The 19,989-nt window shown below is 28.1% G+C and overlaps 4 protein-coding genes across 8 annotated transcripts in view; all 4 read left to right on the top strand.

The window, feature by feature from the left end:
- LOC106790096 (trichohyalin-like) overlaps positions 1-9,512 on the top strand; it is an 11,318-nt gene extending 1,806 nt beyond the window's left edge. Inside the window, exons 2-8 of the mRNA XM_014754789.1 lie at positions 3,833-3,876; positions 4,162-4,659; positions 5,076-5,321; positions 5,790-5,966; positions 6,058-6,151; positions 6,426-9,064; positions 9,191-9,512. Of these exons, the coding sequence (XP_014610275.1) occupies positions 3,833-3,876; positions 4,162-4,659; positions 5,076-5,321; positions 5,790-5,966; positions 6,058-6,151; positions 6,426-9,064; positions 9,191-9,346 (3,854 nt within the window). The 3' untranslated portion in view covers positions 9,347-9,512. The remainder of the gene's footprint in view (positions 1-3,832; positions 3,877-4,161; positions 4,660-5,075; positions 5,322-5,789; positions 5,967-6,057; positions 6,152-6,425; positions 9,065-9,190) is intronic.
- A 2,971-nt stretch (positions 9,513-12,483) lies between these two features.
- LOC106790084 lies at positions 12,484-13,680 on the top strand. Its single transcript, XM_014754758.1, has 3 exons — positions 12,484-12,654; positions 12,760-12,872; positions 13,311-13,680. The coding sequence occupies exons 1-3, from the start codon at positions 12,484-12,486 to the stop codon at positions 13,678-13,680; spliced, it is 654 nt and encodes a 217-aa protein (XP_014610244.1).
- A 1,734-nt stretch (positions 13,681-15,414) lies between these two features.
- On the top strand, positions 15,415-16,919 carry LOC106790083. Its single transcript, XM_014754757.1, has 3 exons — positions 15,415-15,552; positions 16,300-16,415; positions 16,498-16,919. The coding sequence occupies exons 1-3, from the start codon at positions 15,415-15,417 to the stop codon at positions 16,856-16,858; spliced, it is 615 nt and encodes a 204-aa protein (XP_014610243.1). The 3' UTR covers positions 16,859-16,919.
- A 2,203-nt stretch (positions 16,920-19,122) lies between these two features.
- LOC106790103 (putative epidermal cell surface receptor) overlaps positions 19,123-19,989 on the top strand; it is a 16,121-nt gene continuing 15,254 nt past the window's right edge. For 2 of the 5 annotated variants that reach the window (XM_014754801.1, XM_014754802.1), the window contains exon 1: positions 19,440-19,880. In XM_014754801.1, the coding sequence (XP_014610287.1) occupies positions 19,700-19,880 (181 nt within the window). In that variant the 5' untranslated portion in view covers positions 19,440-19,699. Of the gene's footprint in view, positions 19,334-19,439; positions 19,881-19,989 lie in introns of those variants that run through there. The other 3 variants (XM_014754798.1, XM_014754800.1, XM_014754797.1) reach the window with 3 other exon arrangements.

Below are 19,989 nucleotides of genomic sequence, written 5' to 3'. Positions count from 1 at the left end.
AGAGAGAGAGAGAGAGAGAGAGAGAGAGAGAGAGAGAGAGAGAGAGAGAGAGAGAGAAGAGTGAAAAGGAGAAAGTATAAAGATGAAATGAAAGAGTTTATTTCAAGGACCACGTCGACCCACTCGATTCTTTCAGAGGTCATGAGATCGATATTAAGCCACTGCCCATAAATACAGAGGTTCCTTTACTAAAGCAGGCCAACTCCGATTTTTTCTTTCGTATTCGAATCTGACCTAATTTTTGTATTCCATATTTTTATTTGTTTTTTTTTGTTTTTTAAAGCTAAAAAAATTGAATCTGTCGATATTTTTCGTTTAATCGTTTCTACGTATTTTTCATTTCTTTTCTGATTTGTATTTTTTTTTTTTTTTTAAACTTATCGATAAGAATTTAGGAGATATTAAATATCACAGAAAAATATGATTGTATATATAAAATATCTAAGAAAAAAAAATAAATAAAATGGAATTTAACAAACGTCCGTCGATTTGTCCGTAACATTGTCAAGTAACGTGTACAAAAGTAGAAAAAACAGAATTGCCAAGAGAAAAATAAGTATATTATTAAGCATGAGAACGAAACCCTACGATGTTGTGTGTTCACTATTCGATGCGTGGGTATAGACGTTTTATTTCTCTTATTAGTCAAGTATAGTTACAAAGAAAAGTAGTATCTACTACTGTTACTACTAATACTACTAATGTAAAAATATCTATATTTTTTTTTCCTTCGATCACGTACATTAAAAGAAACCGATGAGTTTTCTAAAGGCAAAAGAAATACCGATATTATGAAAGTAACCACCTCCTCGTATAACGTGTAACATCTGTTGGAAAAGATCCAAGTTTTTGTTGGAAGGAATAATACCGTAATTTGGTTTTTTTTTTTAAAGATCATTTTTATTCATTAGCAAAATTCTTTTTCTACTTAATCGTATTTTATTTATTATATTGGATCGATTATAATAAATATAACGAGTTAATAATGAAAAACTATTCTACTATTCTAAATTATTATAAAATATCATATTTATGAATAAAATGTTTATTATATCAAGTATATTAAAAAGTTTTCTATAATAATGATATCTCAAGCTTTAACACGTATACAGAATTTTACAGTAAAATCCCTTTTTCTTTTTAACAATATTAAAGTTCAGAATATCTGATCGTGACAAAACAGAACAAATCATTTCAAACCATATTCGAAAACTTGAACGGGTTTATGAAGATTTTCTTTTAATTAGCAAACTAACATATAACTTTGATAACTACGCGGAACTTATTTATGAATCAACGCAATTGTCATAAAAAAACAACAACAAATGGTAATAAATAAGAATTACGATGTGATAAAATAACGTATTTATAAATATATTCGCATTTTATTGTAATCAATTTTAAACTAAAGATGAGACAATTATTTATGAATCAACCCAATACATCTTATTGCCTTTTAGCGAGCTTAACGAGAAACGTGAAATTATGTTTTCAAAGCAATTAGGGATCAAAAGATGAATCTTGTCAGTTTTGCTTTCGAAGAGAGAGAAATAGAGGAAGAAAGAAACATGATGGTGAGTCTAGGAACGAGGTGAGGAGGACTACGACATAGGTGGAAAAGCGTTGTTATCGATCGAGCTGATAAGCAAGTCAGGTGCATATATCGCGAGGGAGTACTTGGACCTGGCTCACTGACACGAGTTAAAATAGATATGTTAGCGTGAAAGACCGAAATTGGAGAATGTCAAGATTCATGTATACATGAAATTTCTGCAGAAATCAAATACGTCAGTGAAAGAACGAATATTTCAATATATTCTTATACATTAATATTTCGGACCATGTGTATCTTGACATTCACCAATTTCGGTCTTTCATAGTAATAGATTTATAATATTTACTGCGACTATAATTGGGCAAGGTGAATTATGTATCCAAGGTAGTGTTCAAGAAATCGTTTAATTTTCTCTCAGAATATTTATTATATCTAACGAATGATTTTCTAGAAATTATTCAAAATTGATTGATTTGTAATTTATCATTAGTAAGAGAGAGAGAGAGAGAGAGAGAGAGAGAGAGAGAGATACGACAGTATATATAAAATATTTATTATAGTTATAATTTAACAAGATTAATGATATGCTTATCATAGTGTTCAAGTTTTGGATGGTATTGTGATTCTCTCTCAAGGGAACTATGATATCCTTTGAATGATTTTCTAATCTTTTTATAATATTATTATATTAAAAAACGAGAGATGTTACGAGTATACTCGTCTAACACAAATTACATGCTACGTGTATAACATTAAAATTGAATGATAACAAAATAAAATTAGATATTTTTGGATGAGAATTATTATCAACGAGTAACTCGTCAAATGTATATTTTCGTTTATTATTAAATATTTAACAAAAAAAATCATTTTTAAAATTAACAAATAATCGTTAAAATTTGTCCAATCAATTTTTCTTTCTTTAAATAACAATTGAACGATCGAAAATTTGTTATATACAAAGTTTAGATTTTTAATTTTTTTATCATTAGGAAGATGAGATAATAGATAAAACATCGAAACTCTCGTTTATATGTTAATATTAACGGTGAAAATCGATAAAAGAGATAAAATGAAAAGGATTCGTTTGAAAAGGACGACGATGAAAGTGCAGATATAATTGGAAATAGCAAGTGGCCAAGATTTCTTTAAAGGACGAATAATAAATGAATGAGAAATAAAATGGAGAAAAATAGAAGTAGAGATTGAAAAGGGGACGTATGTACGTGATAGAAACTAATTTTCCTCGAGAAACTTTATCTTATTTTTTTCTTTTTTTCTTTTTTTTTTTACATTTGATTAGCATCGCTCGAACGCTCGAAATCTTTTTATCGAAAAAAAAGAGAAAAAGAAAAAGAAAAAAAAAAGAAACAAAGAAAAAGAAAAGTCTCGTTAAATTTTTATTCTCACTATCGATTCTCCGTTTCTATCTCCGGTTTTAATCTTCGTAAAATGTCGTAGTAATCTCTCGAACTAAATGGATTTCTATTATCATCTTCGATTAATCGCTCTTCTTCTTCTTCTTTTTCTTTTTCTAATTTTTTTAATTATATCACGTATTTTTTCTAGACGGTATTATTACAGATAAAGGGAAAGAGAGAAATAGGGTGTGTGAGACTGAAATACGAGAATAAAAGAATTTCTTCTTTTAAAATTGTTGTGATACCAAATTTCAATTTAATTGACTGACAGTAGGTTCTCATATTACAAATAGTTGCGTTAACCCTTTTATATTATATCATTCCAAGAAATTTCTCACATTTTCTTAATATGTTTTTTCATGGATTATAATATACTTTTAAATGTTATTTTATTAACAATGAGTTAGATAAAATTCATACTACATGATAATAAAAAATAAAAGAGTAAAATGGATCATGCGTATTATAACTAAAAGTCAAATAACGTATAACGTACGTATGTTTATTTAAATTTACTATATTACAAGATAAAGAAATTTTTGCAATAATTTAATCTATCTAAATATTTTCGTTAACATTAAAATAAATTTGAAATAATCGTTTCTTTTGTTTGCCTTTTTGTCTTTTTTTTGCATCGATTGAGAAAGCTCGGAAAAAGCTCGGAAAAAGCTCGGACGATGTTCGTCGTACGTGAAGCGCCTACGTTCTATTATTGATCGACATTTTCTACTATACAGAGAATAAAGTTTCTTTAAATTAAAAGTTATATTATATAATATATTGCATTGAAACGTATTCAAATTAAAAGTATATACTTATCATTATTTTTCTTTTTTCTTTTTCCTTTTCTTAATAGTCAACGCCAAAGCCGAGTTAGAATCTAACGTGGATAATACCTCGGTGAGTTAATTATTAATAATAACGTTGCAACGTTTCTTAAAACAATTATCCATCTATTCGATAATAAAATCCTACCGTGTTAATTTTTATTAAAAGCGAAATAAATGATATAATTTCGTAATTAGATAACATTTAAAAATCTAAAGGATGATTTATATTCGTCGATTAATATATTTAATATTAAACTATTCTATTATATAAAAATTTGGGAAACGTTGTATCGGTGAAAAAAAATATCAGATTAGTATTATAATATTTTGTTGTCATTCGTAACGTATGTTATAGATTATAATAACGCATAAAACCGGTGAGATCAATTCTACGAACGATTCGTTGAAACACGTGAGAGTTTTTGAGGAAGAGGAAGAAGAAGAGGAGGAGGAGGAGGAGGAAGAGGAGGAGGGGGAGGAGGAGAATGACGAGGATGAGGAAGATGAAGGTGAGGGTGGTAACAGAGACGAAGAAGAAAACGAACAGAGGGGTGAAAAATATGTTTCGGAAGAGAACGAGGAAGAGGAAGATGGTAAAGAAGAATACGAGGGTGAGGAAAGAAACGAATACGAGGACGAATTAAAAGCCTTGGCAGAGTCTCACGAAGCTATGTCGAAAGATGAAACGAAAGATGAGACTAGAGATGATATCGTTCAATCTAATACGAATAATTCGTCCGCTGGGAAAAATTTTGAGTCGCATGAAAATGTTCTTGAAAATAAATCGGAGGAAGATGTTGCTTTCAATGAAGCTATTAGCGACGAATTGCCTAAGAAACACGAAGATAAAGAGGTTGGTTCGTTTGAACAAATGAACAAAAATATTTTAACATTATTTGATAAAACATAATAATATTTTGTTTCGAGTTTTATCTCTAGTTTTTACTATTTTATTTTATTTTTTGTATTATCTATTTAATTATCTAGTTCATTCGTTATAGAGGTTGGTTCCTCTAAAATAAAAAAAGAATTAAATGAAAACATTACTATATACAAATAATTCTTTATCTATTTTTTACTATTTCATTTTATTTTATTGTTTATATTATCGTTTTAATTATCTAGTTTAGTCGTTATTCATTTTATCATTTTATTCTTTCTTGTCAATTAGTAATATATCGTATTCCTTGTAATGCTGATAGGTAAATAATATATTATCACATTATTATTATAAAAAATTTGTTTCGTTATTTTTTTTTTCTTTCTTAGGTAGCAGATTTAATAAAATATAAAAAAGAAAAGGGCTTGAGGCAAATAGAGGAAGAAGAAGGTATTAGAAAAAAAAAGAAAAAGCGAGTACCCACCGTGAAAAAAGAATTGAGTACACAAAAAGAAATCATTCTTCCTGGTAACGAGACTCAAGTTCCGAAAAGTTTCGTACCATCCGAAGAAACTTTTAATGATTTGAACGAAGAAACTGATCATGTAAAAAGAGAAGATTCACGAAAAATTGAGGTGGGAAATAAAGTTGAATTTTTTCGAGTATTATTATCCTACACATTCAAATACAATTGTTCTAAGATTTGTTACAACTGTAATTCGTGATTTGTTCAATTAATTCGATATCTTTTAACATTTCATTATTTTTTTAATAGTCGTTCTAATTATCATACATTAAAATTTTTTTCGTTAGAAAATATATAAACTATATAAATTTCATATTGTAATAATTTATCTAGTAAAAAATAAATACCTCGTACAGATTGAAATTTATTTTTCAGCTTGTATAAAAATAAAAATGTAAGATTCATGATTTAACGGTTTACGAATTTAAAAAATTTCAGAACTGCTATGTTAGCTTATTTATTTATGAAACTTGATTTAAAATATTTTATTAAACAACTTGTTTTTTTATATCGGAAAATTGATATCGGTGCTCTGATGCTATAATTAATTAAAAAATTCTTGTTTATTCGTTAAAAGCGAGCAAAGGATAAAAGAACGTCACCCATCAAGGACATTGATAGAAATGACGTACGCGTCAATATATCCGACGATATTCAAGAATTGTTTAATAAATGGCTTGAAAATTTAGTGAAAAATGTGACTAAAGTATTACGAACCGTTTCAAAGGATAAAGAAAAATTGCACGAAACAAAGGTAAGAATCGTTAGCTAGATTTTTTATTCGTTTTTCGAATAAAATTCTATCAATCTTGAAATTAAATTAATCAAGTATTATTTATCATTAGGATCAAGAAGAGAAAATAGGTAAATTTTTATTAAAACTTGATGCAGATTTACCTGGACTTTTGGAACGATATTATAAAAAACAAAATCTCATACGTAAGTCAAAAATAAATATAAATAATAATTATTGAATTTATTTTTATACTTTAATCTTAAATAAAATCAAAATATATATCTAGAACAATAAATTAGAACAATTTGTTTAAATAACTTTCTATTACAATTTATATACAACTTTTACACTTGAGACACTTTAAAAAAAAAAAAAGGAGGGAATAAATAACGATAATTATGAATTGTAACCAATTGTATATAGACTCCCATTTGATAGTAGATTAAAAAATAGAAAAATGATATTACCCAATTTTAGTGGACGAAAGTGCATATATGCATTACTTAAAGAATATGAATAATATCGAGAAAAGAAATGACGATGGATTATCAACTACCTTTGCTACGATTAACGAGGTATTACAGGATGATTCGCAAAAGGAACATAAGAAAACTAAGAAAAAGAAGAAGAAGAAGAAGAAGAAGAAGATGAAGAAGAAGAAAAAGTTACAAGATCATGAATCTACAACAACCATAACGACAACGACTACGGAAATAATAACACCACCACCACCACCACCACCACCACCACCATCAACGATAACATCTCATCCAACAAAGACGTCAGCTAAATGGCAATTATTATCGGATAAATTATCTGTACCAAATTGGGAAGATAAAGTTCAGGTTGAATCAAACGACATAGCAAAGATTCGTTATTCAGCCAATTCGAAACCAAGAACGATTAATGATCGACGATATATCGATGAACCGAATAATTTAAAGGAATTAAATACGGATAGACGAAAATATTTGTTATCTTTGCAAAAGGGACAGAAATTATCAATAAAACCGAATTATTATACGTTAGATAAAAACAATCCTAATCGTAACGGATTCGACACGCAAGTAGAACGTTTAAGAGATTACGAAAAACCCGAACGAGTCCTTCAATCTTTTAGATTCGGTCAGATAATTTTACCACCGCGTGATTTCGCTCAGGAAAAAGGTCAGGAAGATTATCAGGACGATGATAATGGACGATGGGAGGAAGAGTTTGCACGCGTGAGAGATAACAAACCACCTAATAAGAATTATCCAATCAGTAGAAGTTGGCCGGATGCATCTTCGAAGTATAATAATCTTCCTTGGAAAATGGACGGATGGGATGGACGGGATGAACGTACTATGTCATCGCGTTTACCTAACGAATGGCCTTGGAGACAATCCCAATACGATAATAATTATTGGTCAACTCGTGGTAGAACTTGGCCAACGATTAGAAATAATATTTGGACACCGTTGGACAATGGCAATGACGAGGAAGATTCCGAATCGGATTTTGGTTCGGATAATCGAATAGATCGGAATTGGCGTGAATGGAGAGAATTGCAGGAACGAAGGCAAAGACAACAGGACAGGGAACGTGATGAAGATGACGACGGACGTTTTTCGTATCCTTGGGAATTGGAAGGGCCTAATGTTTGGTCGGGTTCGCAAGTTAACCCACCTTTTCAAGTTAAACCACCCTGGTCGCAAACGGAAAGTAGTCAAATATTAAAAACTCGTGATAATGTTGAACGAAAGACTATAACAACACCATGGGATGATACTAAAATCAGATCTTATCCCGAAACACCTAAATCGACTACTAAAATGGCCAGACAATATGGTAAAAGTCAAGTTTCCTTACCTAAGATCAGTATGACTACTTGGAACAGTTTGACATCAGATCCGGCAACTTGGCCTTACAAATCTTCGGATACGAAACCATGGCCGAAAGATGAGAACGGAAAATCGTACAATCCTAACGCGGATTTGGTTAAAAAATTAGGCTTAGATAAAAATGACGAAAAGATTTATGAAATGCCTAACGATCAATGGAACGTTTTGGAAAACGATCAAAGAAATTCGTCTAAGGAAGAAAATCAATCGATTCAAAAATACAAATTACCGAAGGATATATTAGATTACGGTAATTACAATGTTAAATCAAAGAATATGATGGATTGGGGAAAACCTAAAGCCGATGACAATCGTCGATTCGAATCTTTAATTGATGACGTTTACAGCTGGTACCGTGGGAACAAAGAAAAACCAGTATGGTCTAGGAAATATGCTTTTAATTCTAATTTACCAAAGGTACAATCGATTGATTCTTCTTGGGCCATGCCTGCTGACAAATCAACATCGATTTCCAATCGATTCGAACATCAGCAAAATGCACCACCGATCAACGAGAATCCTACAAAAACTACGATGCAACGTTGGTTTGAATCAAACGGTAATAACAATATGATTTCAAATTATGGAAAACATATCAACGAAGTTGAGTCTTGGTCTACAAGACCCAAAAATTTTAATCCTTGGAACAATGAACGCGATTTATTATTGCAAGACGAATCTAATCCTTCTGATCGTTGGTCTTCAACCTCAAATAAAATTATTTATTGGCCGTCCAAATTGGAAAATGATTATTCAAATAAAGAGAATTATGTTTTACGTGATCGTAAAAGTAATTTTGACAAAGGTCAACCTGAAAACGTGGATTTAGGGATAAACAATCATAAAATCATTTCCAACGGATCTTCTTCGAAAATTAACGAAACGAATATAAAAGATGATCATTCGAAGAAAACTTTACCGATATATAAAACGAACAATTGGAATAACACTTATGAAAGATCAAACTCGTGGCCTTCGAAATGGAAACAATTTAGTTATCATAGGGTAACCACTTTACCGATTATGAAATCAGGCATGGCATCTAATTTTTCGACAAATTTATCGAAAAATGCTTTTGTTGCTGTTTCGGCTGTTGCATCGGAAAAATATACGATATCGAAGAACGACGATAATTTCGACGAAACTAATAACAATCGGAACGATATTTTGGAAAAACAATTGGAGGATCTAAGGCAACAGAATTTGTGGAATTTCAAATCAAATGCTATCGAGGTGAGAATTATATTTTATAAAAATATAAATAAATATTATTTATTATTATTATTATATATATGTAGTTTCAAATCTCTTTAATTTTATGTTTATTTATTTGTTTCGTTCTTTTTATATTTTTCTAAGGAACCTATTCGATCACCTACTCTTATGGAAAAATCAATTATTGGATCGACGATCGAACCAACGATCAAAATTATCACCAATTCCACGTCCATGATAGTACACCGTCCGGAAGAAGAAATAGAAGAAGAAGAGCTTCCGAAATATGCGAATAAATAATACAAAATGCATTATAAATATTCTAACAATATAGAGACCCTGAGAAAAAATTATCTTTCAGTTAGGAAGAATTTTAATCAATAATAGACGAAGAAGCTCTCAATTAGATTCTTATATAGATTTCGATGATAATCTAACTACTTAAAAAAAAAAAAGAAAAAGAAAACCCCGTTATAGTTTAAACATTTCCCGTGCTTTTGCATTTAAATCTATAATGGTTATTTATCGTATCGTCTTATAGCATATTTTATAACGATAATTATGACAGTGTTTTAAAATAAAAGAAAAAAACATTGATTTTATGATGTATTTATTCATTACAATTGTTTATATTATAAAATAAAATTGTAAATCAATTTTCTTTATCTTTTGACTTGGTGTCACAAATTATCAAGATATATATATAATTATCAATTTGTAATAATTTAATTATAAATTTTATTTTTATGAATTTTGTGTGTAAGAAAAGAAAAAGAAAATATTAATTTTCTTTTTTATTATACGATCGATAAATACCAATAAATCGTGACTAATAATAATATGAGCAAACAAATTACAGGGTCTTTGGTATAATACTCGTTGAAATGAAAAACATTTATGCGATCGGAATAAATTCCTTTCATTTTTCTTATAAATCGATTCGATATGAAAGTTCGAATTAAATTCTTATATTTCTTTCTTTATATACTTGACTCGATTAATCATCATTATAAAACTTCATAAATTTAACGATTAACGGTACTATTATACTCGTCATTTTCATTTATCGATTATTATCAACAAATAAAATCAAAGATATCGATTAACGCGATGACATTAATATTATAATATCTATTATAATTCAAATCTTCAAGAGCGTGAAATGATTGAAATAATTTATTAAAATGATATTCACGCAAGAAAACAAAATTGGTTATCGAGAAAAGCGATGTGTATATACGTATACATACATACATATAATATAAAGAGAAGAAAGATACGAAATAAATAATTAACAATAAATAAAAAAAAAAAAAAGAAAAGAGAAAAACTAAAAGAGAAAGAAAGAGAAAAATGAAAAGTGTTACGATTGATCGTTTGATCAAAATAATAGTTGTACGCACAACGTATAGATACCTACATATACATATACATATACTATATAAATATAATATATGTTAAGTATATATTTTATTGTTAGAAAAAGTTGGCGAACTTCTAGTTGTGCAAATTTATGTTAATCCTTTAGAATTCTTTTACGATTTTAAAGTAACATATCAATTAATTGTATTTAAAATATTGTTTCCTTTTAATTTAATTTTATTAAATACGAATTTGTAAAGTGTACACTGTCCGCTCATTCGTATATATACGTATTTATGTTTTTATTTTTTTTTTTCTTTATTTATTTGTATTTATATATATATATATAAAACAGATCTGTTCACAAAGATATACAGAAGATATATATATAAGTTAAAAATAAATATTCTCACGGATTTTCAAAGCTTAAGCTTGACCAATTATTCAAACGTCTACGATCTTAAACATTTGTCTTAAATAAAAGATCGTAATTTGATCTATCTTCTTAATCCAAATGATCTGTATATATACACATATATATATATATAGTACTCACATCAGTACCGAAAAGAAACGTAACAAATATGAACAAAATATTTGTAACGTAATGTATATCGGTAACATTTCAAATATTTATACGAATTTTAATTGCTTGATGAAAAAAGAATATATATATATATATATATAGGTATATATATCTCTCTCTCGGAATCTCTCTCTCTTTTTCCCTTCCCACGTTACATAAATATGTAATACTTTTGTTTGTAGGATCTTCTATACCAAATCTGTACTTTAAATTAATTCAAGGAAACGAAAATGAGAATAAATGTCATTCGTCGTATATTCTTCTCATGGCATTTTGTTTTTTAAAATTTTTATTCATCCATTACCTAAAAATATCCTACTATACCATATAAAGAACGAATAAAAGAAGTTTTAATAATACTGAGAAGAATGAATAAATAAACAAGTAGCAATAAACAAAAGACTAATTGTAAGTTTTAAAAAAACAAAGAAGATGTGATACAAATGGAACGATATTCCAGAGGTTTGTTTAAAAATATATAAACGTGTTCAGATAAATATAAATATAATCGATCGAGTAAATTTATTTTCAATTAAATTTCTCGCGATTATTTTGCCACGTAAAATTTTTGTTTTGTAATCTCACACGATGACAATCTTGATAATAATCAAACGAATACAAATTAAATGTCGAGTTTATCGTTAACAAATAATATTCATTCTTTTATGAGTGACGTTAGCGAATACGTAATAATTTATGATCTAAATTTGTTATTTTCGCGATATTAAATTAATACGATAATTACGATTTGTTTACGATTTATTATTGAAAATTTTGACATAAATTAATGAGAACGTAAGTAAATATATATCAAACTTTTACGTAAAGTGATTAATACATCACGCAATGTATTAAATGGCGTTATACAAGTAATCGTATTATACAAGAATATATTTTGTATAATACGAATAATATAAATAACATTTTTAAAATAACTATTATCAAGTCCAATATTTTGTTCTCCTATTAAAATAATAAAATGACTACGTAAAAAAGCACATATAACTTTTTCATTGATTGTATTTGAATTTATATATATATAATATATATAATAAAAATATATATATATATATTTCCATTATAATTATTAATTATTTAAATATAAATAAAATTTTTAATGTTTTACACCAACAAATTGATTAATATATTTTTCTAGCCTATTGTAGGAACTCTCGTAAGATAGAAATTTAGTGTAATTAAAAAAAATTATATTATTAAGAAAATAAAAGTGTTAATAATTTTCGAATAAGGTATATAATAGATTACGTTGAAAACAAAAGTAGAAGTTGGATAAAAGATAATCATTAAAAAATATCGACTAATATTCTCGTTATCTTAATTAATGATAAGACACAATTTACATTCATTGATCTTGATGAGATATCCTATAAATATAATATTAAATTCGTCAAACGAATAAAAAGTTTAATCGATATTAATTCATTCTATCACGTACATGTATTGATTGTCATACGAATTTAATTACAAAATGATTGCTGTCAAACTTTTCATAGTTGTTATTTTAATGGTTATATCCGTCGAAGAAATTTATGGTCATGGTATGTTAATGGAACCCGTTAATAGAAGCAGTGCTTGGAGAAAAGGATTTAAAGTTCCAAAGAATTACGACGACGATGGAAATTTCTGTGGTGGTTTGAACGTGAGTACTTTTTAATGTATCTCATCTTTAGTGATTTCTCATTCGAGCCCTTTTTGGTCAAAGTTTCTTCATCGATCATGTGCTCAATGGTAAGAAATTCAACAGGTACAAATAAAGAACGGTGGTAAATGCGGAATTTGTGGGGATGATTATGCTCTTTCACGACCCAGACCTAACGAGAATACTGGAATTTATGGCACTGGTACGATCGTCAAAAAGTAAGTCAAATTAATTGTACATCGATGTTAACATTATATAAAAAAAAAAAACTTATCTATAAGATTATTATTAAATGTTAAATTGATTATTTTCAAAACTAACAATTTCCCCTTTCTTTTGCATACATTGATTTATCTAATCGTTATCAATAATTTTGATGTTACATAATTAAATACACTCGACGTATTACATTTTGATTCACACGTATTTCTATAATATAATATTAATTTTAAGAGAACAATTAATAACAGATTAAAAAAAGTGTAATATTTTTCAACTTAAACTTATTGTTAAATACAATAATATTGAAACGAAGTTCGAAGGTTAATATTATAATTGTTTTCTAGAAAAAAAAAGAAAGATAATTCGTATGTTATATAATTATTAAGATATCAGGATGTTCTATATTAAGTATAATTATCTTATATCGATTTTTCTTTGAATGATAGATATCAAAAGTGTCAAAAAATTAAGGCCGTAGTTCGTATTACTGCTAATCATTGGGGTTACTTCAAATTTCAAATATGTCAACTCTCGAAATCAAAAGAATTGGAAACCGAAGAGTGTTTTGAACGATACCCCTTAAAATTAGAGGATGGATCTGACAGATACGTGCTTAAAAGTCATGATGCTAAAGATTATACCATGACCCTGATTTTGCCTAAAAATCTTACGTGCGAACACTGTGTTTTGAGATGGGAATACGTTGCTGCCAACAACTGGGGTGTTTGCGAAGACGGTTCTGAAAAAATGGGATGCGGTCCTCAAGAAACTTTTAAAACTTGTTCTGACATTACCATCTCATAATATGTATTCTAATTTGTTAATATTTAATAAATTTATCGATTAATTTTATTTTATTCTCCTTTTTTTACTTCACTCCAAAATTGTTCTGTCACATTGAATTGTTTCAAAATAAATAGTAATAAATAATATTGTGTATATGTTATCGTTAAAACATGAAATTCGTTAAATTCATTATATATATGTACGAAACTATAGTAAATTTTTAATTATATAAAAAAATTAAATTTGAAAAAAACAATATTTGAAATATTTCATGTATTTGCATATGCATAAATTATATTATTAATAGTATAGTTATATATATGTGTAGTATATTAAATTAGAATATATCGTATGAACTTATTTTTATAAGATTAAAATAAAAATTTCTTACTATTGTCTGCCTAATTGTCGAAAAATCACGATAGGTGTTGTCTTGATCATCCTACAAATGATACTAAACGTTTTGTAAACACTACGTATCTTTTTATAAGACACTTCTTCGAATTATAAAACGACAAAAACATTTTCCTAAAGAGGTCAAACTGTTTGTATACTTTTGGTAAAAGAAGTTAGCTGGTTGATGTATTCCGTATTATTAAATTATGTTTTTCGTTTATAGTTAGTTTTTGAAATGATCTCATCCAGGAATGAAATTTTAATATTTCATATATGTATGTGTATGTGTATGCGTGTTAAATATAAAATTTAATCAATTACATAAGCATATGTGTATAATATGATGATTAAAATATTTATGTAGAATTTAAAAAATAGAACTTTAATATTTTTAATATGTGTGTGTGTGTGTTACTGTGTGAAAACGTGAAATCCATTAATTCATATATTCACATATTCGCATGTTTTATTAATAAACTTGTAATCCATCCAAACAGTAATAAAATTATCTTATGCATTAAAAATATTAAATTCAACTTACGATTAGGTAGTATATTTAAAATTTTAGGTAGTATATTAAAAATATGAAATTCAACTTACGATTAGGTAGTATATTTTGTTTAATAGTATCGTAAATAAAATAAATTAAATCTAATAGAAGTTCGAGATACATCAATTGCGTGTAATATTAAAATATATGGGTTAAGAATAAAAATATACTTAGATACATGTAATCAGATAATTTGACGACAAATATCGATAAGATTGATATTCTTTTTCCTGACTACATCGTCAACATCACGAGCGATTATTAGAAAAGTTTGACATTATTTTATCGTTCGACGTTCGATAAATATTTTCGATTAGATTTTTATTCTTTTATTTGATTACATTGTTAACAAATTATCAACGGTATAACTATTAACATTAGATGAGAAGAAACGAAATATCATCCATAACGTAAACAATTTGAAATCATACGTAGATTAAAAATTTTAATGGTCAAGAGCAATTTGTTTAAATTAATTTTTAATTTAAAAATTCGAAATTTTTCTTCGTCGTTTTTCCTATTTGAGTTTATCTATCATCTTACGTTAGACGAAAATTGATGCGTTTACACATCCATTGGTTATATTTTATCGATTATTTGACATGGCACTCGTCTTATCGGCTTATAATAAATATATAAAGCAATCGGTGGGATATTTCTAATGGTATGAAATATAAATCGTTGTTATAGAGTGTGTAGTCAGTATATCTCGTAGGAATATTCGAATTTGAGAAGAAACAAAAAAAAAAGAAAAAGAAAAAAAACAAAACAAAATGTATATTTTACAAATAATACTGTATTTTTGTATGTTTATCGTGAATTTGAAACAAATTTGTGGTCATGGTATGATGTTAGATCCAATTAACAGAAGCAGCGCATGGAGAAAGAATCTTCCTGTTCCTTGTAATTATCTCGATAATCAACATTTTTGTGGTGGTTTTCAGGTAAGATCACATTGCTTTTTCATTACTATATTTAATAATTTTCTAATTTATTTCCGAGGTATAATAATAATCAGTATTTTTCTACGAAATCTTTCAATAATAATCGATAATCGTCAAAAATATTCAAATATTCATACACTGTTATTGAATTTCGCCTGCAAATATGCAATCATGTATACACAATCAAGTTGAAATATTGCCTATCGTATGGCGTAAAATCTTTTCATTACATAGAGTGTCCCATTTATATCGATTCACTTAAATATCTTCGAAATTATTGATGATAGAAAAAAATGTGTTAGACAAAAGTTAAATAGTTGAAAATAACGCATTATCTGATACTATTAATTTTATTGTAGATGGATGCATAAAGGTCACACGAAGGTCTACTTTAATTTTTTAAACGAAATTATATATTTTTGAATATACCAATTCATGCAGGTTTTTATTCCTTACGTAAAAGTATTAAACAACTTATGAAGAAAAATTATTATTTAACAAGATATATTACTTTTAATATTGATTAATCGTATTGGTGCTATGTACGCGTATTAAAATTATTTACATTTCACAAGTAAATCCTTCAGTCTGAAAAAATCGATTTAAATGGGACATCCTTTATAAGAAAATGTTTGTTCATTAGAAAATCTTCATTTTATATATATAATACACAACGTACAATTAATTTAAATAAACACTTGTCCTAAATAATTATAACGATTTATTTAAATAATTATTTTCATACAGATTCAATATCGAAAAAATAATGGTCGTTGCGGGGAGTGTGGTGACGATTGGTCTTTACCACGACCAAGACCCAACGAAAATGGCGGTATTTATGGTACCGGACTCATTGTCGAAGAGTAAATAAATTTTACACATCTCACAATATTATTATATTACTATATTTAATTGAAAAAATATAATAAAGAATTATTGTTACAGATATAGAGAAGGTTCTTACATTGAAATTCAAATCGAATTAACAGCTTCTCATTTGGGACATTTCGAATTTTCAATTTGTCCTTTGAACAATACGAAGGAATTAGAAACGGACGAATGTTTCGCGAAATATCCAATACGATTGGCTGATGGGTCGTACAAGTATAATATCACATCATACGCTATAAAGGATTACACAATCGAAGCAGTCCTTCCCCAAGGACTTACCTGTGAACATTGCGTCCTTAGATGGCATTATAGGGCTGGAAATAATTGGGGTATTTGCGAGGATGGTTCGGGTGATGTTGGCTGTGGTAATCAAGAAACTTTTCGAAGTTGTTCCGACATATCTATCGTCAGCTAAAACTTATGTATATATTTTTTTTTTCTTCAAAATCGTTCCCTTAAAATCTATTAAACGTTAATAATAATATCAAAATTACGAGAAATAAAGAACAATCGTACAAATAACGTCAAATAATATCACATTTATCTTATTATTGTCTATATATAATTTCATATTATGCAAAATGGAAATATTAATAATAAATTTAATTAATTATTACGTTTTTTATTATAAAGAAAAAATTAAATAAAATGTATATATTTTTTAAATGTTAAACCACAACTATCGGAATGTTAAAAGACAAGTTGTAACGTTGAAAGATTATCATTGCTAATAAAGAACTAATTAAAATTCAATGTTCGCAAATACTCGTTCGTGTATAGAAGTTCGATGTATACTCTTAGGAAAACCGATACTCAGGCATGATGATTCACGCGTCATTGTAAAACATTACTATTTCGTAAAATCTTATATTAAGAAATGTTTTCCTGAAAGGATGTGTCAACGTTTCATGCGAATAACGACCATTAAAATCGTACGAATATTTTAACGTATTAGTTTGATTTCTCGGAGACATACCATGACATAAGATTAAGTAACCAACGTACAACCGTGATTATTATAACACTCTATGCGTTTATATATTACTTGCTACCATAACAGCGAGACTAGAGAGAACCCACTTGCTTTTCCTCTCTCTTCTTCCAAACTTAATCGAGGAGATGACCTCGACCAATCCCAATTAGTCTACCGGGTGTTTCCTATTCGATATATAATCCCATGAACGTTTGAAAATCATCAAAAGAAAGAATAAGATATATATATATATGAAAATTATATTATTTCTTCGATTTCTCTATTTGGGGGTTCGAAAGTTTTCGAATTCAAAATTTTTCCCTGACTCATATTCGTGCGAAGAACAATTTCACCATCACTTTTTAAAAATATGTCGTCATCGATCTCGGTTCTGTCTCATCCGAAAATCCATTTACTTTTAAAGTATCGTTGATCGGTAATTATTTATACGCACAAATTAAATACGTTTTATAATAAACAAATTTATATTTCAAATTAAAATAATAACAATTGTATGGGGAGGGGGGGGGAAATTGTTAATATAAAAAAATGTAAGTATAATAATAAATATTATTATAATAACGAAAAAATTATACAATTATATATTTTAATAATAACATAAGTTGCTTGCACATATATAAACACGTGTATAATATGCAATATATTATAATTAGATTATTTTTTCTAATAATTCAATTTAATATCGATAATATATTGGAAAGATAACTCGTATAGACGAAGAAATGTATATATGAATTAATACAAAAATGATAATTATTATGTTTCTAACGTAAAAACAATATCATAACGTTCTTCACAATATGCATATATAATTTATGAAACGAAAAATATTAGTTGACTTACATTCTTATTTCTACGACATATACTTACTTTCGATTTCACCACTTTCCCCTCGATACATTATAAATAAAATGTTCTACATTCAGAGATCGCGATTGGCGTGCCGTTGAATTTAAATATTAATGAGAGAAATGTTCTTTGAAAAACATTGAGCTTCGTTGATTGAATGAATGGTATGAAATAAAATAAAGACATTACAATCGAGAGACATACTTTTGTTACATATCAAATGAAATATTACAGACAAACCGATCGTGTTTATTAACAAAAATGATCAAAATATTTCAACACAATGCATAATATAATGCAAAAAATAAAAAAGAAAATAATAATACAACATAATAATTATAAATTAAAATAAAATAAAACTCTTTATTTGATTATAATATCCTTTTCCATATTGTGTCTCATTACCAGTTCTATCGTTCGAATTCATTTATGAGAGAAAAAAAAAAAGAAAAAAAAAAGGATAAAACAAAAAGACGTGTTTTCTTTTTTAGTATATTCGAAGGAAAGGTTGAAAGAATAGGAAGTTCTTCGTTTGCTATGGTCACTCTATAGAATCGGGTTGCCTAGCAAGGTGAGCGTAGAGAATTCCCTGAGGCCTAGTATACGAGAGAGAGAAGGGGAAGAGGGGGAGGGGTTAAAAGAGAGAAAGAGAGAGAGAGAGAGAAAGAAAGAGAAGGATTGAAAAGTTTAGATATTAGTAGTGTGGTAGTTTGTGATTGTGATAGTGATGGCGATCTACCGGTGACTGTGGTATTGGTATTATTAGTGGTAGTGGTAACGACGACGAATACGAAGACAGTATGAGAAGAGAGTAGGAGGTAGAAAGAGAGAGAAAGAGAGAGATAGATGGATACCACTCACTGCTGCATTTCGCCTCCGTCCTCGACACGGATCAAGTGTGTTATCCCTGGTCAGCAAAGGTAGTACGTAAAAACTGAGAACCAATATAAAAACGGAATATCACCCTTTGAAAAAACTTAAACGAGAGAGAGGTCAACGAATTAAAACGGAAAAGAAAGAAAAAAGGGGGGCCCAAGAACGTTCTTTGTACGTACTTCGAAAAAATTGAATATTAAAAGATCAAAAGTATATAATCCTTTCGAAAAATTCGTTTCATTGTTTTTTTTTGATTTTTCGATAAATTTGACGATTATTATCGTTGTTGTAAAAGAAAAAAAATAGATACGACGAGGTGAAGAAAAATAATAATAATAATAGAAGGGTTAATTGGGGGATATGTACGAACGATCAACGTGAACGAATGTATTCGATGAAATAACAAAGTGACAGTGGATATTTTTTTTTTAGTTTTCATAGTGATATATTGTAATATTTATTTGTGTGTCGGGTTAATAGTTTTTAGAGCAAGAGTGTTTCGGTGGTTTTTAGTGCCTTGCAGAATTATGCGGTAGGATGCGCATCCAGAAAAAATGTTTCTCATGTACGATGCTGGCGGGACTTTGCCTTTTAGGCCTGCTAGCTATTATTCCTTTCTCATCTGCGTTGGATATCGAAACTATTCCGATAACAACAACAACGACGACGACGACGATGACGACGACGGCGGCAACGACAAAGGGAACGACAACGAACGGTAGATACAATATTAGTATTATAATTATATTATAATTAAAATTATATGATATATACATATATATACACTATGAACATTATTATTATCGATTAATAATAATAAAATAAAA

The sequence above is a fragment of the Polistes canadensis genome, unplaced genomic scaffold (assembly GCF_001313835.1).
Source record: "Polistes canadensis isolate GaletaPanama2010 unplaced genomic scaffold, ASM131383v1 scaffold_214, whole genome shotgun sequence".
Classification (NCBI taxonomy): Eukaryota; Metazoa; Arthropoda; class Insecta; order Hymenoptera; family Vespidae; genus Polistes; species Polistes canadensis.
This window is presented reverse-complemented; position numbering and strand designations above follow the sequence as displayed.